Source organism: Aspergillus steynii, assembly GCF_002849105.1.
Source record: "Aspergillus steynii IBT 23096 chromosome Unknown P170scaffold_4, whole genome shotgun sequence".
NCBI classification, from domain to species: domain Eukaryota; kingdom Fungi; phylum Ascomycota; class Eurotiomycetes; order Eurotiales; family Aspergillaceae; genus Aspergillus; species Aspergillus steynii.
Window position 1 is genome coordinate 2,226,911 of NW_020194401.1, and position 25,095 is coordinate 2,252,005.

The window sequence follows — 25,095 nt, forward strand, 5'->3', positions numbered from 1 at the left end:
TCCCGTTGCATGTGGCGCCTGTGGCCGCCAGGACAAGGTTCAACGACGCTTCGTAGAGAAATCTTGTAGCGGCAAGTCTGGGCCCGGGGATGCGACTTGGACCAAAACACCTCTTTCAGGCCGACCGACGCAACTAGGATCGGGCTCTGATTATCATGCATGCACGATCCCCCTTGCTTAAGTCTAGGTCTATCGGTCAGCGAACTGGACCGGGGAGGTGGAAACTGCTGACGTACTTCCAAGAGATGCGCTCCACTTGCAGGGAAAACCCCGGTTGAAAGTGCAGGATACTTGCGATGCATCAGACAAACAGTCGGTCAAGAATGAGAAGTAAGGGCTCAACAACAAGGGTCGGTGTCAAGTGCTAAATGTCGAACGTAGGTGTGCGAGTCGGTCGCTCGATCTCTCATGGACTGCTGCATGACTCCGTTGACGAGGCCTTGAAAAGGGCCTGAAAAACCTCGCCTGGTTACTTCCGACCAAGCTTGGTCTTCACTCGGTTCTTTTTCGCACCATATCTGACTGCACGTTCATCCCAACGGCCTCACGATTTTCTGAGAATGAAACTGAGCCTCTTGAAAGGCCCTCCAGAGGGGTTTGGACTGGTGATAGGCGCCGCGGCCGCCGCCGTTGTTGTGTATCTCTTCCGCACGTGGTGGTCGCTGAGGCACATCCCAGGTCCATTTCTGGCCAGCATCACCAACCTCCAACGAGTATGGTGGGTGAAAACGAAGAAGGCATACCTGCACCATCAAGCTGTTCATGCTAAGTACGGCGACATTGTCCGGACGGGCCCGAATATGGTGTCTATCGCCAACCCCGAAGCTATCCCCACGGTTTACCCCATCAGGCCAGGGTTTACAAAGGTTGGCTTGCGAACTCTGCTCTGACAGGCTCTCTGCGGAAGGATGAGAACCAGGTGCTAATGTCTTTCCTTCCTTGGTTCTTTCCTTAGGGCGACTTCTACCTCGCCCTGCGCCCATACAGTGAAGAGCGCGGCACCGTGCCACTGGTGTTCAACATCCAGGACGAGGCCGCACACAAACAGGCCAAAACCCCAATTGCGCCCTTTTACTCCCTGACCAACGTCATGGCATTTGAGGGGCTAGTTGATGAAGTGCTGGCCTTGTTTTCGAAGCAGTTGGACCAGCGTTTCGTGGCGACCGGTGAGGTCTTTGACTTGGGCAAATGGATACAGTATTTTGCCTTTGACGCAATGGGAACAATGTCGTTTTCGAGAAGATATGGCTTTCTAGAACACGGAGAAGACCCCCATGGTGTGCTGGACGCTATCTGGGCGTTCTTTACCGCTGCTGCGCCGGTTCGAACATCAAATCCTCTCTTATTGCGAATGGATCTGACCGGCGATACCGTTCCAGATGACCCAAATCCCCTGGTTGCATCAACTCCTGCGCAACAGCAGGTTTATGCATATGTTCCGAAACAAGGGCGGAAATTGGCTGCTCGATTATGTCACTAAGACCATTAGCGAACGATTACGACACGTCGAGACCGGCAAACATTCGTCCTCGGAGGACTTTCTGGCGCGCTTTCTTGAGGCCCATCGGGCCAACGAGGGACTCCCTGCCTGGTAAGAGAGGGCTGCTGTCATCTCGTTTTCTTGGACTTATTAAGCCATCAATCTAGGTGCCCTTATTCCTGGACGTTTACCAATGTCGTCGCCGGCTCCGATTCCGTGGCAAGTTTGATGCGAACTATCATGTGGTAAGTAGTCGTGAAGAAAACTGCCCCGATATTGTCTGAGTTCGTCGAACTAATCACGATGGCCCTCCGAGACAGTTTGTCTCCCCCGTGACCCATATCGCTCTCATGGTAGAGCATGGCAGCGTATTAACTTGCGTTAACGAAACAAGACAACCTCCTGGCCCATCCAGCTACCCTGCGAAGACTTCGTGAAGAACTCGCAACGGCCGATATCTCCAATCAGTATCCCAAATGGAGCGAGGTGCGCGACCTGCCCTATCTGGACGCCTGCGTACAAGAGGCCGGGCGCATCCATCCGCCCTTCGCGATGCCCTTCGAACGTGTCGTTCCGGCGGGCGGGACCACCGTGCTCGGCCACTATCTTCCCGAGGGGACGGTGGTTGGAGGAAGCGCGTACGTAGTGGGCCGACACAAGCCGACGTTTGGCCATGATGCCGAGAGCTGGTCGCCGGAGCGATGGCTTTGCCCTGCAGCGGAGAAGAAAAGGCTCGAGCAGAGTCTGCTTACGGTCAGTGCGAGACCCTATTAAAGAAAATTTGAGTACCATGGAACCCTTGGCTAACTGCAGTCTGGCGGGTCCAGTTTGGCGGCGGTCGACGAGTGTGTTTGGGGAAGCATATTGGGATTCTGGAAATCAAAAAGCTTATTCCCTTCTTGCTGCTGAACTATGAGGTGAGTCACTTTTCCCTGGCCTTTGAACTGGCATTCGCGGATGTACAGACCCCTAGCAGCTGCTGATAGAACGATATCACCATGTATAGTTCGAGATAATCAACCCCGCGCCTTTGGAGATTGAACACCAGTTTTTCTTGAAACAAGGGGGCCTCGAATGTCGGATTCAGAAGCGAGATCACCCGCAGTGCAAGTCGGAATGAGGCTTTAAGGATATCCATGGTATGGGAAATACTGCGGTAGACTCCAACCTAGAATACCACTCGGCTCAAATGCTAGATGCTGGTGAAGTATCCAATTTCTAGTTGTCATGCTGGCTCGATGTCCGTTCCCATACAATGCTGGTTTTAGATATGTCGAACATACCTCTACTCGCTGTGTAGTTTCTTCGAGTCCCGTAGGTCGAAGCATCGGATCACGCCGGCCGGTTAGCAGTCCGGCCGTTGTATGTTCGTAATTATTCGCGTTCAATCAATCCTCGATATCCAGGGCCTTGCCCTGGACATTTGGATTTCTACGAAACGTAACATGAGGAGATCATTTGATGGGCTTGCACGCTTTACAGGCGGAATTACTATCGATCCGGAGCAAGGGATGACGGAGTGCCCAGTCAATCGAATGTTCGCAATCTCTCGACGAACCTCCAACGGACAACCAGTACAAGACAGATATCTAGTATCGACTGCTTGGCCCAAATTCATCTCACCGGTTTGTGACCCTCTTATTTATCCGGTACACCGTGGCCTTGATGCTTCAAAATACGCAACCTTCCCAGGTCTGATGTCATGTCCTGGCGCGGAGTCGAAGACATGATCCAGCTCACAGCCTTAGATTTTCTGTCTAGACGGCCAACGCATCGCTGCGAAAAGTGCCGTCACAACAATCATCGTCAAGCAGCAGAAGGATGGGTGGGAGAAGGAGTTTAGTGATGATTGTCGATCTCGAGGAGGTCTATTTCCCCGATCAAATTAGGGATTGGGAAACCAATGTTAACTTAGGTGGGGTGGGTTCTCTAATGAGCGACTTCAGAGACATCCGAGACCGAAACCGTGAACCATCACCTGTCAGCTTCTAGATGACCAGAGCTGATAACAGGGGTACATTGGCAACCAGTGGACTTCAAGGTTCCACGCAGTCGATGAATCAGGACAGCAACGAGGAGCGGAAGTGCATCGGGCTTTCGGCAAATGCAACGGAAGAAGGAACCACAGACGCAATATCTAAGAGGGACTCTAGAAGGAAGACAAAGGCTCACACGAACCTCGAATCACAGTGAAGGCAACAGGCCAGGCTCCTTTGTTTCTTGTCGCAAACTACCAAACTCATTGAACCGACCTTTGATGCGATTCAATCAAGTTAATTTAGCAAACTCGTACTCAGGGTCCATAGTAATCTGGCATATAACATGTACTTGACTTTTTAGCCAGGGCGGCAGCTTTCCCTTTCCGTTTTTATACTCACCTCTCGCCGCCCTTTACTTACCAGGTAGATCCGAGTACGCCCTACGCAAAGGAGACAGATGAGCCAAACAGGAGAGGTGACGCAGCAGAGGGGCTTTGTATATCATTCATTCTGATGGCCTGGAAGTAGTCTTTGCCCAACGGCTCATTCAATTCAACCAATCAAATACTTGTGTCTACCGCCAATCATGAGGAACATATAACCCACAGATCACATAGTAAAGAATGTACCAGCCTTGATAGTGTATCTACCTTGACGAGAAGAATGATAAATCGCAAAAGGAACACCTCCAACCAAAGCTCTTCAAACCCCCATGTTTGCCGTCTGACTTATACTGGCGTATAGAATCCTAGCGGTGCCGAAGGTCATTGGCGAATACTCGAACATCAACCCCATACACTCTGCCAGAAATCATGAACAAAATCCCCACCTTCTGCTAGCAACTCTCGGAAAGCGCTGATTTCGCCTATCTGACCAAGCACAGATACAACATACGTTGTAGCTAATGTTCTTAGAGCGTCGTCAGCCCGTGTGTGTTGATAGGCGAATTGAACCAGCTCAATGACATTACTTATGTTATCTTCACTCAATTTGAAATCCCCTAGCGTTATTGCCAGCTTTTGCAGTACCAGCGCTGCGAGAGAGGGAATATTGTACGTATCAGCCAATATGTATAGCTTTGCATGTCCGAGGAAAACAGGCGCGAAATCCTCCTGAGGGTCAGAATTCCCCTTGGGAGCAAACTCGACTTTCTGCAAGGGTAGGGCGCTGTTATATGCGTTTGCATATAGTTGATTGAGATTTTCGAACCTGTCTTTAAGGTGTCGGCTCCAGATGCTCTTCTCCCTATAGGGTAAGATGTGCCCGTTGAAAGAATCATAAGGCTCCTCCTCCTCAGGCACGGGCTCTGGCTCGGCGGCCGCTGGTTCCTCTATTGAGTCCGCCGCAGCGTCTTCCACGGGTTGGGGTGCCGGGATATCGTCTCGTATATGGTTCCTCTTGACCCTTCCCTTCTTTGACTTTTTCTTTGCGGCCGATGTCAAATGACCCCGAGCGGGTTCTTCAGATTCAGCGTTGGCGTCTGGGTTATCCAACGTTGCTCCTCTATCCACACATCGCGGTGGCTTGTAATCACCCCGATAGGCGTATTCACACAGCCTGACGAATGTATCTTCCTCGACAACCTCCGACCAGTCGGCTTGACGAAGCTTTGCCTCAAGCATTCCACCATTCATGAGGCTGTCGAGCGTGGGCGACAGGTCGGCGAGGGGGGCGGAGTGCACAGTAATCTCCTTCCTTCCCTGGCCAACAATGAAGGTGAAGAGGGCTGACGAGAGAGATCTGCCATAGGTTAGGTTTCCCTGACAGTAGTAGAGGTTTCTTTGCAGGTGACCTGCCTGCCAAATTTGCTATCCATCGCTTTCGATGATGTAGGGATACCAAAGCTCTAGTATGTTTTGAATGCCCGGAAGAATGTGGTAAAGAATTGGAAGCTCGATATTGAATGGGATATTCCATTTGATGACAAGTCTGCCACGTCACGGTCAGTATTGCGGGGTTTGCGGACCAAGTCACATGCCTGGTAGTAAAGCGTCCCAGACCAAGAGGTTTTGAGAAACACTTCATTATGATTCGATTTGACTCCCTTCTATCGGTATTCAAAGTCGACAGTCAAATGAAAAACATTGGTTTACTCATCAGTCATTTAATATTCTCCACTTGCATCAAATGACCAAAGCAAACTGAATGGTCTTTCTTCTGATGCCGGATCTATATTTCTGTTTCATAGTAAAGGTATGAGCTGATGGTATGATCTTGCCCAAGTCCAAAGTGGAGAACCAGTGAGTTTAGGTAGTTTAGGTAGGGTGAAAGATGAGTTGCATCTACTTACTCTTAAAATAGCTTCACGTAAATATACTGTAGCTGCTTGGCTTCCTTAATGCGTTTATGCTTTCCGAACTTAAAAGTATGCCAGTGCGAGCAAATATGATCAACCCCACGTCATCTACAGCAATATGCATTTGATCAGATATATACACCGCGCAAGCAGACCAGCTAGGACGGGCCACAGCTACAGGAGCTCGACAAACTAAATAACCCCCCCCCCCTCTTCTCTCCACCCTGGAAGCACACAATTTAAGAGTTCAGATCATGGAATATCCAAACATTTGGCTCCACATACACACCTCTCTCTTCATCAACATGATACATCAAAGGGGCCAACCCCCCGGGGAAAGAGATCTCGACATACGCCCCGTCTCCCTGTCCACTACTAACCCGCGTCGAAAAGTCGACACCAGTCCACTGTCTCCAATCCTCCCGACTACCCTGCACCGTCATACTTCGCGGCGCAACTTTCACGATCTTCCCTCCGAAGCGAAGATGTTTTCGCAGCCATGGATCAAAGGGGACATGGTGGCTCTGGTCGCCGTTTTCCACCATGCTCGGCTCGGGTGACAGGGGATGCATTCGCTGCTCAGCAAACGGAGATGACGCACTCGACTTGACCTGGTTCGGCCACTTTATATATTCCTCCATCGGGACAAGCGGGTGGTCGGCTTTCCGAGTCGGTCGTAACGGAGCGACCAACAGGCGCAGATTCTCTTGTCGCGCGGTCGCTTTCATCGTTTCTAGCAATGCTTCTGCTAATCCTTTGCGTCGCCGGCTTGGCACCACGGCGATGGCTATGGCGGATAGAGCATTAGGGTCATCTGCGCGCCTGCACACCGGCGTGTCGCGTTTCTGGTCCTTCGTCAAAGATACAGATCCGCCTGGGAGACCATGACGGGTCAGGTATTGGCGCACGCCTCGCGACAGAATCGTGTCGAAGCCACCATCAGGGAGGGTCTCGAGGATACTGTGGCAGTTGTATCCGACTGGATGCTCCCTGTCGGGCTGGTTATCGTCGGCTTGCTTGACTTCCGGCCAAAAGAACGGAACGGATTGCCCGTATGCCACAACGGACACGCTGTTGTCTAGGGCTGTCTCCGTTATCATAAACTGGTATCGGGCTAGTTCTTCGTGCTGGGTCAGCTGCGGGTTGTATGTGGTGAATGTCTCGTCTTGGTCTATGAAGACAGGCCAGACGGTGTTCAGTGGGTGGTCTGGATGCTCGATAGTGCCCCATAGATCAGGGCGATCCTTGGCGTTGTGTATTTCATATTTGGGCTGATGGCAGGTGTTTTGGGCAGGGTGAATGCTTTCTCCGTCTATTATCATCGTGAGTGGCTTAGAAGAAAGAGATATTGAGAGAAACAGGGTGCTGATGATTTGGGGCTTCCAACACAGGGGGATATATATCTACCCGGCCCCCTTTGACATGACAGCTGTGACTCGCCGTGCTATTGATTGGAAAGGGCTCCACTTCTGCCAGATCTCAAGCCATCCCGACGAAATCGATATATGACAGATCTTGGGTGACGCGGTCCTAGACAATCGCGGCTATCAAAAAAGCCTTAACGAATGCGTCTCTGGGCTTGCCTTCTGTGAGGTCGGCAGCGTCTCATCTCTGTGAGGGATATTACCTCGATCCACGCTTTATTACGAGTGCTAGCGCAATATCTGACATGTAAACTTCGATTTCCGCGCGGAACTGCAAGCCTTGTACCCTTTACGATCAGCCTTGCTCCCTCCGACTATTCATTTGCAAGATCCGATTACTCCGCAGAGAAAGATATGAAACTATACTGACGGGTCGATCCCAGCAAGGAGTAGAGCTTGAGATATCGATTTCTCTCTGTTTTCAAAATAAGGATCTCTGTGGTTGCACCGAGTAGGAGGGATAGCACACTAGATCCTGTCATCCCTTGCTTCGATAATACATTATCATCCGCGCTATCTTTGCGCAAATGGCTGGATGTAGTGTCCATCAATCAATATTCCAATTGACTTTTCTCTCGGTGGATATTTATTGACAGCTGCATATTTGCTGCTGTTTATACCCTGGTTGTGAGGTATTGAGTCCACGGAAAACATATCGGGTTGCTACTACCTCATTCGGACTCACTTCGTAGATGTCCAGTTTCGCTTCCCTTTGTGGCTCAGTTGGCAGTAGTGAACATTAGGTCTTTTTCTTCGTAAATGGTTCCATTGCTCGCTTGTAACAGGTTTACAGTAATAGTAAGACCAGAGTGGTTCAGATTTGCACCCACACAGTCGTGCCTCAGGCATCGTTGGTGGCCTTAACCTGTCCCCTTTCTACAGCATCATTTATAGAGCTAATGGAGTAGTGCATTTCGTGGATATCTCAATTTACAATGACCAGAAGCTTTGCGCCAGACGGAAGAAAAGCAACCGATGAATTATTTAAACTCCATAGACAGCAGATACCCAGTTAAAAAATAAATACATGCCATGAACCCATATTCATATCCATATTCATGCGCATCCGTAACCCAATCATTTATTTCATTCCAAATTCACAAGCTTACAGTTTCGAAGCCTGCCCGGCCGTCGAAATCTCATTATACAGCAAGCTGGTCAAGAAATCGGCATACTCCTCGCCCGTAACCTGGCCGGCGAAGTACCGCCCGGCGAGCGGGAACTTGTTGCCCTTGGGACCCTTGGCGGCCAGCTCGTCGACCTGCTCCTTCAGTAGGCGCAGGGCGTAGGCCTTGTCGACTTTCTTGCCCTCGCTGGTCGAGATGCCGTGGTGGGTCCATTGCCAGAGTTGCGAGCGCGAGACCTCGGCGGTTGCGGCGTCCTCCTGTTCGTTGTTAGATCTGCTGTATATGGATTGGATGAATGAAAGGGTAGTGAAGGAGGCTTACCATGAGGAAGTTGATCGGGATGCAGCCCACACCGCGCAGCCAGCCCTCCATGTACGACAGGCCGATGTTCAGGTTCTTCCGGATGCCCTCCTCGGTGATCTTGCCGGGAACGTTAGTGTTCAGCAGATCGTTGGCGGTGATGTGCACGTCCTCGCGGCGCTTGAAGAGCTGGTTAGGCGTGGGCATGTGCTTGTTGAACACGTCCGACGCGATAGCTGCCAGAGCCGGATGCGCCACCCATGTTCCGTCGTGGCCGGCACGCACTTCGCGCAGCTTGTCGGCGCGCACGCTCTCCATGGCCTTGTCGTTGGCGGCCTGATCGGTCTTGATGGGGATCTGAGCGGCCATACCTCCCTGTTATATTGTTAGACTGCACAGAATTTCGAGCGAAAAAAAGGGACATACCATCGCATGCACGCCTCTTCGGTGGCACGTCTTGATCAACAACCTAACGTATGCATCCATAAACGGGACCGTCATCGTGACGTCCGATCGATCAGGCAGGACAAAGCTGGGGTTCTTGCGGAACTTCTTAATAAACGAGAAGATGTAATCCCAGCGACCACAGTTCAACCCGGAGCTGTGATCCCTCAACTCGTAGATGATCTCGTCCATCTCAAACGCCGCCGTGATGGTCTCGATCAGGACGGTTCCACGGATCGTGCCGCGCGGAATACCAATGTAGTCCTGCGAGAGGTTGAAGACGTCGTTCCACAGACGCGCCTCCAGATGCGACTCCATCTTGGGCAGGTAGAAGTAGGGACCGAACCCGCGGGCCACCAGCTCCTTGGCGTTGTGGAAAAAGTACAGACCAAAGTCGAACAGACCGCCGGAGATGGGCTCGCCATCTACGGTGAAGTGCTTCTCCTCAAGGTGCCAGCCTCGAGCGCGTGCAATCAACGTCGGCAGCGTGCGGTCCGTCCGCAGCTTGTACTCCTTCTCGCCCTGCTTGAAGTCCACCTGTCGGCGGATGGCGTCGTACAGGTTCACCTGTCCGCCGATCATGTTCTCCCAGGTGGGTGCGCTCGAATCTATTCCCGTTAGCTTACTCCTCATCTCCTCGATCGAGTGCACGGCAACATACCCTCGAAATCAGCCATGTAGGTCCACACGTCCGAGTTCAGCGCGTTCACCACCATCTTGCGATCCGTCGGGCCGGTGATCTCGACTCGTCGGTCCACCAGACCCGGGGCCGGGGGAGCACCCCTCCAGGCATCGTTCTCGCGGATGTGCTTCGTCTCGGGCAGGAAGTCGAGGAGCTGGCCCTTGTCGATCTCGGCCTGGCGGTCGATGCGGCGCTGCAGCAGGGCTTTGCGAGTGGGATTGAAGGTGCGGTGCAGGATGGCCAGGAAGGCAGAGGCATCCTTGGTCAAGATCTTGCGGGCTTCATTAGGGATGGCACCCAGGATGGCAACATCCTTGAGCTGAGCGTCGATTTGGCTCATGGCGGCGGTTCTTATCTTATCGTTATCTGATACCAATATACAGTGGGTTTCCGTGTTGGAGTTGAAGCTAGGTGAGGTAGGGTATATTCACAACCACAAGAAAGAGTGAAGGTCAAGAGAAGAGAAATCAGACTCAAGGTTCAGAAAAGACACTCCGGACAGGCGATATAAGTAAGTTCGAGAGCAGCGACGACTACGTCAGAAGCCCGACACAACCGCGGCCCATGGGAACTTTGTTCGGCCCCGATAGGCGGTATGCTCGTTACCGCGTATCGTCACGGTCTCGGCATCTTCAGGCAGCTTCGGGCCAATCAGAAGGGGCAATGGCGCTGCGATCCCGGCGAGGATGAGCGGAACTTGCCTATTGGGGACAGCCCGTGACTTTTCCGCGGGGAACTCGTACGTCTCCGCGTAACGATACCCTATCGATACGCAGCGGTTATCGGCCGACTCTTTTTCCAGTTACTCGACCGCAATTACTCACAGAAGCAGTAGTTACTAGTAGTCCCAGTAGTTAGTTAGACCTGAGGGAAGAACGAACTCCCCTCGGGTAACGCCGCCCACCGATTGATAAGAGTGACCATTCGGAATCGAGTAATGTATATTAAGCATCTATCTCTATGCCTCCCCTCAGCCGAGGGACAACTGCCCCAGACTGCAAAGCTCCCCACACCCGAGAGGCTGCCGCGGTTTCACGTCATGGCTGCCTCAGGTGTCGTCGAGCTCTCTACATCCTCCTCGTCAATCATCAGTGCCTCGTCCCGTCGTCTCGTTCTCTCCCATCCAGTGGGGAGAACAACTAAATATAAAAAACAGTCACCCCGACGGCATCCACGGTATCGACTTCCCCAGACCAGTCGAACACACATCCAACATGTGAACGCCTCAGGCTCACATGTGATCAAGTCTTGTCCGCACTCGGAAACCCTCGGAGGCTTCAGGCAAACACCCGGACGGTCCTCGTCGCGGCGCATGTGCCCTCCGGTTCTAGACCGTCTCGATGTACCGCCGCACTTCCCTGTAGATCGGGGTCAGTCAGTGCGCTCTCTGCCGTCGTGAAATACATACCAGTCGGTAACCGCCTCTTCCCACAGCCGCACTTCATGCTCGCGAGTGCCTCCGAAATGTTCAACGAAGGCATCCCCAAACACCTCGCGTGCCACGCTGTCTGGGCGCATAAATGCCGTCGTTGCGTCTCGCAGCGACTTGGCCAACCGTACTCCCTGGTCGCTGGCACCGCCCATATCCTCGCCCTTCGAGAGCGGCGGCACCGGGATCGCCAGCTTCTTCTCGACTCCGCGCCATCCCAATGCGACCACGGCCGCCAGAACGAAGTGCGGGTTGGCATCTGCGCCCGGCACGCGCACCTCCAGTCGCGTCGCCTTCGGGCTGGCCGTCGGCGGTGCGATCAGTCGAACTGAGGCGGCACGGTGCTCCAAACCCCAGGACACCGTCACCGGAGCCCAGAAATTCTCGACCAGGCGTTTGTAGGAGTTAATCGTCGGAGCGAAGAGCGGCATTATATCCGGTAACCCGGTCAGAACGCCGGCCAAAAAGTGGCGGCCTAGGTCGGACAGGTGCGCGACGTCGGGGTACGGCGGCGACGGATCGGGAGTGCTGCGGAGGAAGGCATTCTGCCCGTCGCTCCCGACGAGAGAAATATGCATATGTCCGCTGTTCCCCGGTAGGCCCTCACGAGGCTTCGCCATGAAGGACGGAGTAATCCCATGCTTCGTGCCGATGGACTTGACCACAAACCTAGCACGGTCAGTATCCTACCATACGCGCCAATTTTCCGACCTACTTGAACAGTCCCGCTTTATCAGCCATCTGTTTGGCCTCCCCGAATTGTAGTGCCTGTTCCGTCAGCGCGGTCCTTCAATCATCGTATGGGCACTCACAGCCTCGAAGACGCCCGGTCCGCTCTCAGTATGCCATCCCTCGATCTCGCAATCGAACTGCTCGCAGGCGTCATATACTCCGTAATAGTAATCCTGGTTGTGAATTGGTCGCGTCAGACTGTATGCGAACATTCCCTCCGTCAGGGACGGCAACGACTCGACGGGGTTCTCTTTGAGGAAGGTAGCGGTGGACGACGCATTTCGCTCGGGGGTCGCATGTTCTCCGGGGACGCGGAACTGATAAAACTCGTACTCGGCTGATTCGTCAGTATTCATCCCGCGCAAACAAGGGGGAGGGGGCACCAACCTCCAGCCATCGCACGATAACCAGCCTTCTCTGCCTTGCCGAGCGCTGTCTTCAACAGACCGCGCGGACACGCGCACACGGGCTCCCTCGTCTCTGGATCATGAAAGCTGACGAGGAAAAATGGCACATTATTTTCCCAGGGGATACGGCGGAAACTGCTCAGGTCCGGCACGGCGACGATATCGCGATATCCGTTGTCTCTGTTGCTGATCGATAGCTCCTTGAAGTATGTCTGGTCGTGCATGTCCCAGCCAAACACCACCGAACAGAACCCGAAGCCATCGGCGACGATGGAGAGGAACTTCTTCTTGGACACTAGTTTGCCGCGCAGCTGGCCGTCGACGTCAACACCGGCCAGCTTGACACGGGTGTCGTTTTGGAGGATGTCGGCGACATTATCGAGGGTGACGGTGGGGGAGGACATGTTGCTAGGCAATTAGTATGGAACTCCTGAAATTCAGATATGCAGACTCACAGAACAATGGAGACAGGTAAGAGGAAGAGGGGAGAGGAGATGACGAGGACGAGGACAACCGAAAGTGGGCCTGAGGCGGCTTATCGGGGCGGTGATCACGCAGCGCCGAGCTGGACTGAACAGGTATAGGAAGAAGATTAAGCTACGGCATCTCTGTCGATTGGACCGTCTCGCCGATAAAGGTCATGCGACCGACTGTTATCTGCTCAATTGTGTTCACTCCCACAGTCCGGATGAGGACACGCAGCAATGCAGAAATGCAGCATCGCTGGCATCGCAGGATGGGGTTATCAGGGAGCTTAGCTAATGCGGGCCACTGCCCCGCGTGAGCTGTTCTCTTCTCTCCTGTCCTGTACGACCCCCTTCCTTCTTCCTCCTTCCTTCAATCCAGCTGTTATCTCCTCCCAATTTACTTCTCCTTCCTCCTCTGAGCCTCTCTTATCAACCAGTAAGTCAATTCACTCGTTTGTCCCCTCCTCATCCCCTACATGTCGTCAATGACATCATCGCCTATGCCCCGCGATGTCCCTGAACAAACACAGCTAACCAGCAATGTATAGATCAATATGTCCGCTCCCCGAGGCCGTCTCCAAGGCAAGAATGCCATCATCACCGGTGCCGCTGGGTGAGTTGTATTCCACCCTACCAGCCTCTCCACGCTAATCACCTGCAGAGGCATCGGTCTCGAGACCACCATCCTCTTCGCCCGTGAAGGCGCCTCCGTCCTAATGGCCGACATCTCCGAACCCGCCCTCGAAAAAGCCATCGCCAAGGTTAAGGAAGTCGTTCCCACCGCTCCCCGCGTCGAGATCATCAAGTGCGACGTGTCCAAGGAGACGGACGTGCAGGCGATGATCGACGCCCAGGACAGCTGGGGCGGCGTGGACGTGATCTTCAACAACGCTGGAATCATGCACGCCGACGACGCGGATGCCGTCGATACCCCCGAGAAGATCTGGGATATGACGCAGAACATCAACGTCAAGGGTGTCTGGTTTGGATGCAAGCACGCGGTGCTGAGCATGCGGCGGAACAAGAAGGCGCGCGGCAGCATCATCAACACGGCGAGTGTGGTCGCTTTGGTTGGTAGTGCCACGCCGCAGCTGGCCTACACGGCGAGCAAGGGCGCTGTTCTGGCGCTGACGAGAGAGCTGTCTATCGTGCATGCTCGCGAGGGCATTCGCTTTAATGCCCTGTGTCCCGCGCCTTTGAAGTATATCCCCTTCATTTTCCGTCTATCGATGGCTGCTAACGAATATTCAGCACTCCCCTCCTCCAGGACTGGCTCGGCGATGACCAGCCCAAGCGGTTCCGTCGCGAGGTGCACTTCCCCACGGGCCGATTCGGCGAGGCCATCGAGCAGGCGCACGCGGTGGTCTTCCTGGCCAGTGACGAGAGCAGCTTTGTGAACGGTAGCGATTTTGTGGTCGACGGTGGAATGTCCAGGGTATGTTCCCATTGTACTTCTTCGAATCTTTGGCTAACTGAATGTAGGCCTACGTTACTCCCGAGGGACCCCCCACCGCTGCGCCCCAGAACTTGGGCCATTAGATTATGAATTAGCAGTAGCATGAGAAACGAATAGATTGGTTTATGAGATAACGATTGGTTCATCCGCCTGATTGCCGTACGTGCTTTTCTGTTGCTCTGAACACCTCGGGTTACATACATGATCTGCCAGTTTGAGTCCTGATCTAGCTTAAAACCTCAGATAGTGCTTGGAAAACACTTAACAGCTATCTCCCTTCTCCACAACCCGATACCCCTGCCACCCCTCATACTTCAAGCAGACCTCCCACCCATTTCGCAACGCCATGGCCTCTTTGTCCGAGCAGTCGTCACTCGCATACAAGCAGAGATCATGCTTCCCGTTCTCCCTCTTGGCTTTCCACGACAGCGAATCCACCTCACTCAGGTCAATTGTCGTTCCGTGGGGGCCCACCTCTGTCAACAACGAAACGCAGTCCCTGGTGCCGACTCCGGAGCGATGTAAAAGCGATATACTGAGACCCGTGCGGTTCGGGCTGCAGCCGGGCTGAGAGAAGCGGAGGTCCCACTTTCAAGCCATTAGCCCCAGGAATCTTGGTGACGGAAAGCAGGAAAATAGACTCACGTTGCGGTACTTGAGGATCTCAAATTCCGGGTTGGAACTGGTGGATGTTGGCACGGCAGCTGCTCCAAGGAGGAGGGCAGATAGGAGGAGAAAGGAGCGCATTTTGGGAATCGTGATCGTGATCGTGCAGAGGGAGCATTCTATGGGGATTCAGCTGGCTTAAATCTGAGAATGCGAGTCAGTTGCCCTGCTGCTAGTCCCCAACGGTATTCGTATTGCTGTTGGAGGTGAGAACTTATGCATGCATGTATGCTGCCATTGCAGAAACACAGCAAATCATGTTCCTGCATGGTGGCAGCCGAGCTGGGCGTCTTGTCTTTATGAGGGATTCGAGCCACAAATAGACCTTTTAACAGGGTATGTTGCCACCAATCATGTGGATCTCTGATGTTGCATTCGTCTGGGACAGGAGCCTAACGTATAATTAGGTTATAGGCTACAGTCCAGGCTCGGCTGAACAGCCCTGTGCAAATGAAAATCAAATCAAATTCTCATGCCCCTGGAATAGCCATATCTTACCTGACTTGATACGAGCACTACCGAGAGTGGTTGTATACGTCAATTCCAACCTGCCCATATGAAGTCCAGACCATTTTCTACTCATCTTCACTTTCCTCCACCTCCTGGACCCTATCTCCGCTTGCCCCCTCAGGGTCCTCAGGATCCTGCTCCGGCAATGCCTCCAGTCCCCGTTCCACAGCCAATGCCTCCGGGACACTCAACGTGCCACACTCAACCGCACGCAGCAGAATCGGCGTATGAAGGTGTCCATCATGGCGCGACCTCGAGCTCCTCGCCGAGAACGCCATGATTCGCAGCCCATGAAGCAGCAGCTCAGACGGCGCCACCTGCCCCTCGTCTCCATCTCCATCCCTAACCCTGCCTTCCTCTCCTCTCTCCTCCTGCTCTTCCTCCCCTTCTCCCGCAGCAGCAGTGCTTCCCTCGAGCAACCTCCCCCGATTAACATTATAACTCCCCTTCCATCTCGGATGCACATATCCGCGCATCGAATCCGCACTCCCAATCACCGTCTCAATCACCGTCAGCGCCCACCCCCCTTCCCTCGCCCAGTCCCTGAACCCATCCGGATCCGTAACCGCCTGCCACGCGACCGAAAACCCAGCCGACAACAGCGGCCCCACTCCGGGCACGCAGCCCAACCCGGCCGCAATCACCGTGCCGATTAGGTCGCGGATGAACGAGTTCCTCGGCGGCACGGGCTTCCAGATCACATCGACAGCGAAGTTCGCGTTGATGAAGTCGATGAAGTCGAAGTGGCGCAGTTGGCTGATGTTGACGACTGACCCGCCCAAAAGGTTGTAGTTTGCGATCACGATGAGGCGTTCACGCCAGATGTTGGTCGTGCGGAGCTTCGGGGGGAGGGCGAGGAGTTTTATGCATTCTATTCTTGCGTCAGGACCTTACTTTACCTTGTTGGTGTTGGAGTGTGGAGGAGGGGGATATGTTTACCTTGGACGTTAATCCCCATGGTGTGGTTATTGGCGAAGCCGACGCCGTTTTGGGGAGAGAAGTGGTGAGCCATGAACACGTTCCCGGGCAGACGCCAGACATCACGTCGTCCTTGTTGGTAGAAGTTCACCTGGACGTAGGTGCAGAGGTGCGGAAAGTCTTCGTCTGCGGACTGGGAAAGTGGGAAGTAGACGGCTCGGATGGGAGCGATAAGCTATCCCCGTGTCAATAAATCTTTCTATAGAGCCGTACCGTACATGGAGGGGAACTTACATCAATCCAGAGCCACTTCTCCTCCTCAGTCGGCATCGGACAAGGATGCACCCAGACCTAATCAAACCATCAACAGTCAGCATCCCACACCCAATCTTGTACCGATATGAACTCACCGTCTGCGCCGCCCCATTATCCCGATCCTTAAACCTGCGCACATCCGTCTCCAACGGAATGCGCACAATGCGTCTGATCCGATTCCGCTCCCCCAGACTAACCGGCAAATGGCTCCAGAACCCAAACCAGACGTTATAAAACAATCCAGGTCCTTTCTCACGAAGATACGTGGAGCGCGGGTTCGTGGCGTGATTGGGAGCGCTGCCTTGGCGTCGACCCATGGGTTCATTGCTGACCCATTCGATCAGGCAGTGGGTGTAGAACTGGTCGGCGCGCGCAGCGCTCCAGCCTGGGAATTGCAGGCTGGAGCGTTGGAAGTAGACTTCTCCTTCGGGGTGGGCGGAGGCCATGGTGGATTGACTTGCTTTGCTGAGGGGAGGGGGATGAGATTGAGGATTGTGGAATTGCGATGGGTGGGTTTAAATCGATTCAGAATCCTTGGAGTGTTACATTGGCTAATGCAGTGGTGAAGAGGGGATATGCATGGTAGCTGACGTGGCTGGCTGAGATACAGATTGATTAATTTGTGATGTCACGATGTATAGGATGCAGGGGAGTCTCGGCCACCGAGATTAGGGTCCTGGCTTAGTTGTATAAAGCTCGGTTGAAACATTAAGGCTAGTAGAACATCAATACTACAGCGTAGAAGCAGTAGAAATATCTACGCAACTTTAAGCCCGACCAAGAATAACGACTTATAAATGTGCTGCTCAAGCCAGGATGACCTACTATACCGGGTGGCAATTTAGAAAAAGCAATATCAGCGGGGTAGCAAACAATTAATATTGTAGCCCTGCTAGTGTCACCCGCGGTTGACTCTAGATTCCTGGCGGGGCAACATAAATCAAGAATAAATGGCACCACAGTGTAGACCTGGCGGATGGGATAGTGCAATCCCTATAGGATTCTGTGTTGGTGTTTAGCTTATGGGTACTTCATCCACTACGGCGCTTACAAGTGGGACCTCAATATGAAACCTGTCGATGTCTAGGCCCTCTATTACAATTGATAGTAGCGTACACACTTAACTTTCTTAGACGAAAATCAAGTACTCTAGCATGGTAATGCGACAGAATAAAATAGCCCAGGCAGACCAACTGTGAATCCAGACCGAACTATAATTCGAAAGTTCATTCCCGCCGTCAAACATCGAAATGATCAACACCAAAATTCTATTGATCGGGTTGTATACTCAGAATGAACCAAATCAAACAAATAGAAAATTAAACAGCCGGAATGGCTCCTTTCCCAACCTCCTCTGACCAGCCCAACCCAGACCTCTATCTTCCGTATTCTCTCTACCCATTGACCAATATTGATCCTGCCGAAATGCCACGCCCACACAAGTCAGTAATGTCATTTGCAATGGGGACCCGGTGAAGCTGTGTGCTGTAGACATGACTTTCAACAACGGCCTGCTGTATAGCAATGAGTACTATTCTGGGATGGTAGGATTGTGGCAGGTCAGGGTAACATCGTTATGTTAGTTCGGTTCTAGTCAGTGCATTATGTATATTTGCTGCATGAGGTGTGAATGGGTTACAAAGATAGTGACTTTTTCTGTTGAGCTCTGCGAGAGAATCATAGTGGATTATAAGGCATGTTTCAACCGCCGTACAGGCTTGTCTGAGCAAAGTAACAGAGGACAACAATTGTCGCCCATTCAAACGTGCCAACAATCACGAGACATCACGTGCGGCCCCTGGCTCCAAAGGGCGGAATGGCGGAAATGTCAACGGATCCACCGATCCACCCCTATCTATCAGCATGCCCCGGACGCGCCGACTACTTCGAGATGAGCAGATCACATACTCAGTTGCTCAAGAGCAGGAGACTAATATTCTTCATCAATTGGGGTATCCCGAACAGCAGAGCCGGTTCTTCGCCCATCTTCACGCCCGGCAGGATTGGATGAAAGCCATCGTTGCTCATCATCTGGGCTTACACACTTCAGCCGTATGCCATGTGGCAGATGAAGCCCACTGGCTCTCGGGTAGTTTCAATGTCTTTGTCCCAGTGACTATCGATGGGTGGAATGGGACACGCGTCCTGATCCGCTTCCCCCTGCCATACCGCGTCGGTGAATCCGTGAGGCCGGGCAATGGGGACGAGAAGATCCGATGCGAAGCAGGGACCTATGCTTGGCTTCAAGAGAACTGTTCGGATATACCGATCCCGTGCCTGTATGGCTTTGCCTTGTCGACTGGTGAAACGGTACGGAGATCTGGACGGAGATCTAAGTTCTCTCTAGCTATCCCGACTGACTGAATCCAGTTTACTCGGCTTGAGAGCTTACCAATCCCCACCCGGTCCTATCAGGTTCTCCGTCGACGAATCTTAACCTGGCTAGGCTATCCGGTCTCGAAGTATGTTCGTCACCAGATCGCAAACCACACCACCTTGGATGGTGTCGTTGGCTCTGGCTATCTTCTGGTAGAGTACATTGAAGAAACCCAAGGACAGATGCTTTCCGGAACATGGGTCAATGGCCAGCACAATGCCAAACTGCGGAGGAACTTGTTCCGTGGTCTTTCTAGAATCCTTCTTCATCTCAGCCGCGTTTCCTTACCCAAGATAGGATCATTCCTTATTGACAATCATGGATACTTACATTAAGCAAATCGACCACTCTCCATGGAAGTCCACCAGTTGGAAAACGAGAATATTCCAACATATATACCTAGGGACTACACCTATTCAACCGTTGACTCGTACATTACCGATATGCTCTCACTCCACGACAGTCGCTTCCGACACCAGCCGAATGCTATAAACGATCTAGGCGACTGTGGCTACCAGTTATCAGCCTTAAGTACAATGCGAACAATTTTCTCGTCCCTCTTTCGGCGGGACTTCCGACGTGGCCCATTCAGCCTTACTCTGACCGATCTTCACCAGAGTAATATATTTGTGGACGCCGAATGGAACATCACTTGCCTCGTTGATTTGGAGTGGGCATGCTCCATGCCCATGGAGATGATAAGTCCTCCCCATTGGCTCACCAACAAGGCCGTGGACCAGCTGGATGCCGCAGAGTACGATGCCGTACGAATGGAGTTTATGAAAGCTCTCGTCGCAGAGGAGAAAGAGAGGGAACTCAAGTCTACTGCGCTAGGAATGGTCGGCAATAGCGAAGCCGTCCCGCGTCTGTCGGATGTTATGAGTCAAGCTTGGGCGACGGGGACATTCTGGTACACACTTGCTCTTTCCAGCCCTTCTGGGCTGTTCAGCATTTTTCACAAACATGTCCGGCCTTTGTTCTGCGCCAACTATGGCGAGGAATTTAATTTGATCATGCCTTTCTTCTGGGAGAGAAATATAGGATACATTGCCGCGCGCAAACTTTCTGATAAACGAGAGTATGACGAACGCCTTCGGCAGACCTTCGAGGATAACTAAACAGCAAATCCAAACAGACTTATTGGGACCTTTTCTCGCTCGGATTCCCCCGGTCTTGGCGTTCTGTCCCTGGAAACTGATCCTTCACAGCTTCACCCAAAGCCTCCGTCTATCCTTCAACTTGATTCGCATCGCGGCATCGGTGCAGTAAATGAGCAATAGAAACCCACTCTCCGAAACCCAATACCAAGCGCCTTTTCCCGAAAACATCATGCGGTACACTATGCTGAAATGAGTGCGCTTTATTGGCTCCCATTGCGTGGGCGCGACAGGAAGACTGAGTGAGACCTTGTAAGTTCATATTTTGATGGCTGAGTACTGCTGGCTTCAACATTTACAGACAGATTCATTCAGCATTATCTCGTCAATCGAATTCAATACTCAAAGGATTCTACATGCGAGCGAACGCGGCCAATCAGGGCACCTACTCGTCGGCCGCCTCTATTGACTTACCAGACACTGTAACCGAAGGAGGGGGAAGAAGGCTGTCTATATTAATCCGAGCGTTTCCACTCGTATATTCTGCGTAAAGCATTATTGCAAGAATCTAGGGCAACTGATATCCGTAATTTATTTTTCCTCGTGCCCTAAAGCCTTATCCCGGGCACCATCAGCAGCCTCCTCGAACCGTTGACGCAGCAACTCCTCATACCCCTCCTTATCCCGTAGTTTGTGAGCAATCACATCCTCTCCATCAGGAGCCCAGAGTCCCGAAGCAACCTCCGAAAACTCGCGCGGAATACCCCGGGAGGATATAAACCGCGGATAAACATGCTGACCGAAGAGGTTAAACAGGCCCTTCGGACTATCCAGAGCATGGAAGTACCAGAACGCTCCGACCTGCGAGCTCCTTCTCATGAGATCTGTCCTGGAAAAAGAGACATCGTTGACAGTGATAGGAGGAAAGAGCTTTTCTTCCTGCTCGAAAATATCCACAAACTCGTCGTGCGCGCGCCGGAAGGTTTCCAGATGTTTGCCGGTTAGTTCGTCGATGGAACGGCCGGTAAGCCAGTACGGAGGACGGAGTGTCTCCGCGGGTAGTGAACATGCCCATTCGAGATCAATCACGGCTTTGATGTTCCAGTTGCTGTCGACGAAGAGGTTGCTGGGATGGAGATCGGTGAGTCGGTAGAAGAAGGGTCCTGATCGATACTCGCGGTCGGAGAAGTGAGGTATTAGAGCTCTCATCATCGTTAGTCGTGCCATCTGGGCTCGGGCGTCCTCTTCGTCTGTTATGGAATTTGGCTGGTGCCGGATGCGACTGTCATGACAGGACAGAAGATCATGATAGTATGCGTCCGCGGCTGAGTATGTCAAGCTGCGACTGATGTTTGTCGGGATTCCCCCGTTTTCTAATTGATGCAGTCGAAGGGTGAGAGGTCGGTTGGAAAGTTGTAGGACCCCATTAGAGTCTAATGTCCAGGAGCCTATGCGAGGTAGTGGGATGCGACTTAGAGAGAGCATGATGCGAGAAAGACCCTTGAAGAGGTTCCTTCTCTTGTCCTGTTGGGAACGGTGCTCGTCCCATGTCTCAGAGAGCATTTGAACGTCCGAGTTTCCGACATCCTCCATCACCAAGTACCCAGTTTCGAGCAGTGCCGAACGTTGATGGCGAACATAGGGACAGGGCAGGGGGTGCCCCAAGAGCCTCGTAAGGAATTGTTTGAAAGACCAGAAAAATCTCACTCTCAAAGGGGTATTCTGCGGTTTCGTAAACTGCACAGACCACTGTTAGATCCCAAGCAATCCAGACTGTCAATTCAGCATTCATACACTTTGGCCCCCAACCAGCCCAAACCCCCACAGCTGAGGAATGGGTATTTCCGGACAATGCTCCTCCATCCAGATAAAGGTCGCGGCTTCGCAGCGAAGCTTTTCGTCCACATTGCCAGGGTGCTTGAATTCCCCCACTTTATAAGGCAAGGGGAATCTGATCAGCGCTCGCTTTTCCGGAAGCTCTCGTTCGCCGACATAGAGCGGAATGCAGACGTTGAAGCTGCCGTGGACCCATTCGTTGACGCCTCCGATGCGGCATGTTTCTGTACGCTCCAAACCAAGGTGATAGGATGCGATCCGCTCGATTTCATCACGATTGCTGTACAGCGACACAAAGAAGTCTACGCGCTGTTCCGGCAAGTCTAGGTCAAGCAGGATATCCTCCTCTGACTTCAGCGCTGCTTCTAGGGTTGTTGTGCCCCGGAGGAGGGGGAGGGTGGTCACTTGGCGCGGCATCGCGAGAGCTGGTTGATCTGGAATAACATCAAATGCAATGGTTGGCACTCAGGAAGTGCTTGTCTGAAAGATCCAAATGTCCGGCTTACAGTTCGATGAACAATAAACTGCTGTCCCGCGGCCCCTTGAACAAAGGCGATCTTCACCGCCCCGGTTGAGACATCCAGCCAAGCCATCCCTTGTCATTCCGGATCGGACTATGATGAAGCAACTGCCATCTTCGGGTTTTCAACAGACAGTGCATATCAATCCTGCATTGGGTTCAACAAACCAGAAAAAGAGCTCACCATCTACATCATCCAGAAAGCTGTACACCAAAGGAGGAACATAATGAGCCGATGGAATTGGAATGCTTGAATTGATCAAAGGTCTTGAAGACCGCTGACTCGCCAAAACCCACGGTGGGTCACATGCAGACTAACTATATCAGGCAACTGAAGGCCTCAGGCGCCAACGTGAGCTCTACTCTCTCGGAATCAAAACACTATATATATGTCTTCAATTAAGCACCACTCCACCAACTTCAAACCGATTATCCTTAGGACAGCCTGCCCAGCCCGTAATGCCAGCAACCGGGCCCTTCCTAGCCGCTACCTGCTTGGCAGTATCACCCAGGATCTCTGCAAACCCATCATTCAACGACCGCCATCCATGGCTGGGCAATCCATTAACCGGATCCTTCGCAAACGCGAGCCATAGATCCTGCATCACCTCGCTAGTGACAGCTTGGAACTTCGTGCCAGGACCATTCACATTCCCGTAAGTTCCCATAACCAGAGGCAGCTCGGCCGAGTGATACGCTCCCGAGCCGTCCGGGGAAATATTCGAGAAGTTGCCACGATACTGATAGAAGAAGCTCGGTTTATTTGCTTGCAGTCGATGTCTCAGGCCCTGAACTTCCGGACACAGGAATGTCGAAGCCGGCTCGTTGAGATTCGCCCCGTAGATGGCGGGTACGTCGGCGAAGTGCCCTTGTTGGTACAGAGCCGTATAGTCCGAGAACACGGTAATGTTGTCTTGGACTGGTTGGAAGCTCAGCGCAGACCCCGAGGGGCCTTCGATGAAAGCCTCGATCTTTGTGGCTGGTTGATTCCGTAGGCACGCGAGTTGCACGGCGTCCGAGCCCGTGCAGTTGAAATGCGACGCCAGGGTCGCAAACCCAGACTGACTAGCGTTTCCCTGGCCGCCGAAAAGCCAGACACTCCCCGAGTCGATGATAAAGCCCTTGGCGATGGGGTCGTTCGGGTAGGCAAAGTTGTACCAGTCGATTGAGGCCGCGCCGGCGGACTGGCCCCAGAGCGTGATCTGGTCCGGGTTGCCGCCGAAGGCAGCGATGTTATCTCGCACCCACTCGATGGCAAGACGCTGGTCCAGAAGGCCGAAATTCTGGGATTTGTCTTTCAGCGCATGCGAGCCGGGGAAGCCGAAGACGCCTAGGCGGTACTGGATCGATACGACGATGTGTGACTGGGATCGTTCCACCCAGTTGGCGGGGATCTGGTATTGCACTGATTCGCCGCCGGCGGAGAGGCCGCCTCCGTGGATAAAGATGACAACGGGGAGGCGTTCACGCCGTTTGGCAGGGGCCCAGATGCTGAGGGTAAGACAGTCTTCGCTGACGGGAGTGCTGATCAGGTACTGGCCTCCGGTCAACGTGCCGTAAATGTCATCGCCGATAGTAGTAGTTTGCATGCAGGCATTGGGCATGTGGTTTGCAATGATGGTTTTGTTGGAATGGGGCAATGGTGCCGGAGGTGCCCATCGACGATGTCCGACTGGAGGCTGGGCATATGGGATTCCAAGCCACGAGTGGACGTTGGGAGCGGTGCTATTGATGACACCACTGACTACGTGTTTGTCAGTATTATGCGGCAATCACAATTGGGTTCCAACTCACCGGTGCCTGTCGAAGTAGTAACCGTCAGATCGCTGGTCGTGTTGTCTTTAAATTGAGCCAACGTAGGGGCCGTCGCCGATAGAAAAGAAAGCAGCCCAAGGATAAAATGCATCTTGAAGCAGCAAATGTGAGGGGCTAGAAATTTGAGATTCAACTATCACAGAAGAGAATGGGTGTTTATAGCTTTACAATGCTGGTGGTCTATATGCCTCGGAATTCATGATTGGAGTAAATTGCCCATTGCGGGGTGGAAGTGGAGCAAGTCCAGATTCCATCTTTCTATAAAGCGCAATACATAGGGGGATGAATAATGAATTCCTAGCAGATGCCGATCATTCCTCCATATGAGTTCATCCTGCATCGTAGTGGCACGCATACCTGCCGAGCATAGCAGCCGAACGGGGACTACGCCACAATTCAAAGCACTAAGTTACAGTTCAATCGAAAGTGAAGATCTCTAGTATTTAGTAGCCTAGCACCAGCAGCTAGGCTGAACAAAGCGTATACAAACTTGGAGCTCGAGTTCACAACCCGTGCAAGGACGCAAGAGTAGAAGACACACGCATCATAATATACGGTTCTTGCTCGCTTGAACCGTCCAAAGATCCACTCAGGCCGGATATCCAATCCTTCAGTCACGGAGAAACCCCGCGGTAGTTGCGTCGGCGATCGACATCAATTTAGTTATCTTGGCTCCCCGCAGTGCGAGCAGTCCTCGTACCATGATTTTTACGGGTGCCTATCTGAAGCTAGCTGAGGTGTACGGTCTAGCAAGAGCATATCCGGAAAGAGTCCTTCTGGGGGCTTTCTTAGGTATCATGAGGTCATCAATCGATATC

General features: G+C 52.7%; 11 protein-coding genes across 11 annotated transcripts; 3 read left to right on the forward strand and 8 right to left on the reverse strand.

The window, feature by feature from the left end:
• Window positions 1-560: 560 nt before the first annotated feature.
• On the forward strand, window positions 561-2,600 carry P170DRAFT_495214 (cytochrome P450; the record flags this gene model as incomplete). Its single annotated transcript, XM_024854084.1, is given in 8 exon segments — window positions 561-866; window positions 956-1,321; window positions 1,380-1,591; window positions 1,648-1,722; window positions 1,734-1,735; window positions 1,875-2,233; window positions 2,308-2,397; window positions 2,487-2,600. 8 exon segments carry the CDS (start codon window positions 561-563, stop codon window positions 2,598-2,600), a joined length of 1,524 nt encoding a protein of 507 aa, XP_024704645.1.
• Window positions 2,601-3,977: 1,377 nt separating this feature from the next.
• On the reverse strand, window positions 3,978-5,367 carry P170DRAFT_384105 (uncharacterized protein). Its single transcript, XM_024845669.1, has 2 exons — window positions 5,256-5,367; window positions 3,978-5,199 (listed from the first exon to the last, which is right to left on the reverse strand). Exons 1-2 carry the CDS (start codon window positions 5,273-5,275, stop codon window positions 4,245-4,247), a joined length of 975 nt encoding a protein of 324 aa, XP_024704646.1. The 5' UTR covers window positions 5,276-5,367; the 3' UTR covers window positions 3,978-4,244.
• Window positions 5,368-5,994: 627 nt separating this feature from the next.
• Window positions 5,995-7,077, reverse strand: P170DRAFT_447018 (GNAT family N-acetyltransferase; the record flags this gene model as incomplete). The annotated part of the gene is made up of 3 exons (XM_024850846.1): window positions 5,995-6,048; window positions 6,136-6,277; window positions 6,344-7,077. 3 exons carry the CDS (start codon window positions 7,075-7,077, stop codon window positions 5,995-5,997), a joined length of 930 nt encoding a protein of 309 aa, XP_024704647.1.
• Window positions 7,078-8,138: 1,061 nt separating this feature from the next.
• Window positions 8,139-10,203, reverse strand: P170DRAFT_509904 (malate synthase). Its single transcript, XM_024854723.1, has 4 exons — window positions 9,712-10,203; window positions 9,033-9,658; window positions 8,628-8,981; window positions 8,139-8,563 (listed from the first exon to the last, which is right to left on the reverse strand). The coding sequence occupies exons 1-4, from the start codon at window positions 10,070-10,072 to the stop codon at window positions 8,285-8,287; spliced, it is 1,620 nt and encodes a 539-aa protein (XP_024704648.1). The 5' UTR covers window positions 10,073-10,203; the 3' UTR covers window positions 8,139-8,284.
• A 423-nt stretch (window positions 10,204-10,626) lies between these two features.
• Window positions 10,627-13,030, reverse strand: P170DRAFT_408490 (glutamine synthetase family protein). Its single transcript, XM_024846734.1, has 5 exons — window positions 12,281-13,030; window positions 11,974-12,230; window positions 11,877-11,929; window positions 11,141-11,830; window positions 10,627-11,090 (listed from the first exon to the last, which is right to left on the reverse strand). Exons 1-5 carry the CDS (start codon window positions 12,702-12,704, stop codon window positions 11,060-11,062), a joined length of 1,455 nt encoding a protein of 484 aa, XP_024704649.1. The 5' UTR covers window positions 12,705-13,030; the 3' UTR covers window positions 10,627-11,059.
• A 122-nt stretch (window positions 13,031-13,152) lies between these two features.
• P170DRAFT_408493 (putative short-chain dehydrogenase/reductase family protein) lies at window positions 13,153-14,325 on the forward strand. The gene is made up of 4 exons (XM_024846735.1): window positions 13,153-13,380; window positions 13,429-13,968; window positions 14,019-14,202; window positions 14,250-14,325. The coding sequence occupies exons 1-4, from the start codon at window positions 13,322-13,324 to the stop codon at window positions 14,304-14,306; spliced, it is 840 nt and encodes a 279-aa protein (XP_024704650.1). The 5' UTR covers window positions 13,153-13,321; the 3' UTR covers window positions 14,307-14,325.
• On the reverse strand, window positions 14,320-14,975 carry P170DRAFT_436930 (uncharacterized protein). Its single transcript, XM_024849254.1, has 2 exons — window positions 14,869-14,975; window positions 14,320-14,811 (listed from the first exon to the last, which is right to left on the reverse strand). Exons 1-2 carry the CDS (start codon window positions 14,968-14,970, stop codon window positions 14,485-14,487), a joined length of 429 nt encoding a protein of 142 aa, XP_024704651.1. The 5' UTR covers window positions 14,971-14,975; the 3' UTR covers window positions 14,320-14,484.
• A 282-nt stretch (window positions 14,976-15,257) lies between these two features.
• On the reverse strand, window positions 15,258-17,100 carry P170DRAFT_464790 (uncharacterized protein). The gene is made up of 4 exons (XM_024852276.1): window positions 16,728-17,100; window positions 16,612-16,668; window positions 16,339-16,552; window positions 15,258-16,270 (listed from the first exon to the last, which is right to left on the reverse strand). The coding sequence occupies exons 1-4, from the start codon at window positions 17,076-17,078 to the stop codon at window positions 15,465-15,467; spliced, it is 1,428 nt and encodes a 475-aa protein (XP_024704652.1). The 5' UTR covers window positions 17,079-17,100; the 3' UTR covers window positions 15,258-15,464.
• Window positions 17,101-18,487: 1,387 nt separating this feature from the next.
• On the forward strand, window positions 18,488-20,127 carry P170DRAFT_509909 (uncharacterized protein; the record flags this gene model as incomplete). The annotated part of the gene is made up of 3 exons (XM_024854724.1): window positions 18,488-18,942; window positions 19,003-19,255; window positions 19,346-20,127. Exons 1-3 carry the CDS (start codon window positions 18,496-18,498, stop codon window positions 20,125-20,127), a joined length of 1,482 nt encoding a protein of 493 aa, XP_024704653.1. The 5' UTR covers window positions 18,488-18,495.
• A 563-nt stretch (window positions 20,128-20,690) lies between these two features.
• P170DRAFT_408496 (uncharacterized protein) lies at window positions 20,691-22,581 on the reverse strand. The gene is made up of 3 exons (XM_024846736.1): window positions 22,490-22,581; window positions 21,901-22,428; window positions 20,691-21,843 (listed from the first exon to the last, which is right to left on the reverse strand). Exons 2-3 carry the CDS (start codon window positions 22,357-22,359, stop codon window positions 20,698-20,700), a joined length of 1,605 nt encoding a protein of 534 aa, XP_024704654.1. The 5' UTR covers window positions 22,360-22,428; window positions 22,490-22,581; the 3' UTR covers window positions 20,691-20,697.
• Window positions 22,582-22,880: 299 nt separating this feature from the next.
• On the reverse strand, window positions 22,881-24,290 carry P170DRAFT_436936 (alpha/beta-hydrolase). The gene is made up of 2 exons (XM_024849255.1): window positions 23,216-24,290; window positions 22,881-23,118 (listed from the first exon to the last, which is right to left on the reverse strand). Exons 1-2 carry the CDS (start codon window positions 24,064-24,066, stop codon window positions 23,109-23,111), a joined length of 861 nt encoding a protein of 286 aa, XP_024704655.1. The 5' UTR covers window positions 24,067-24,290; the 3' UTR covers window positions 22,881-23,108.
• Between the last annotated feature and the right edge of the window lie 805 nt (window positions 24,291-25,095).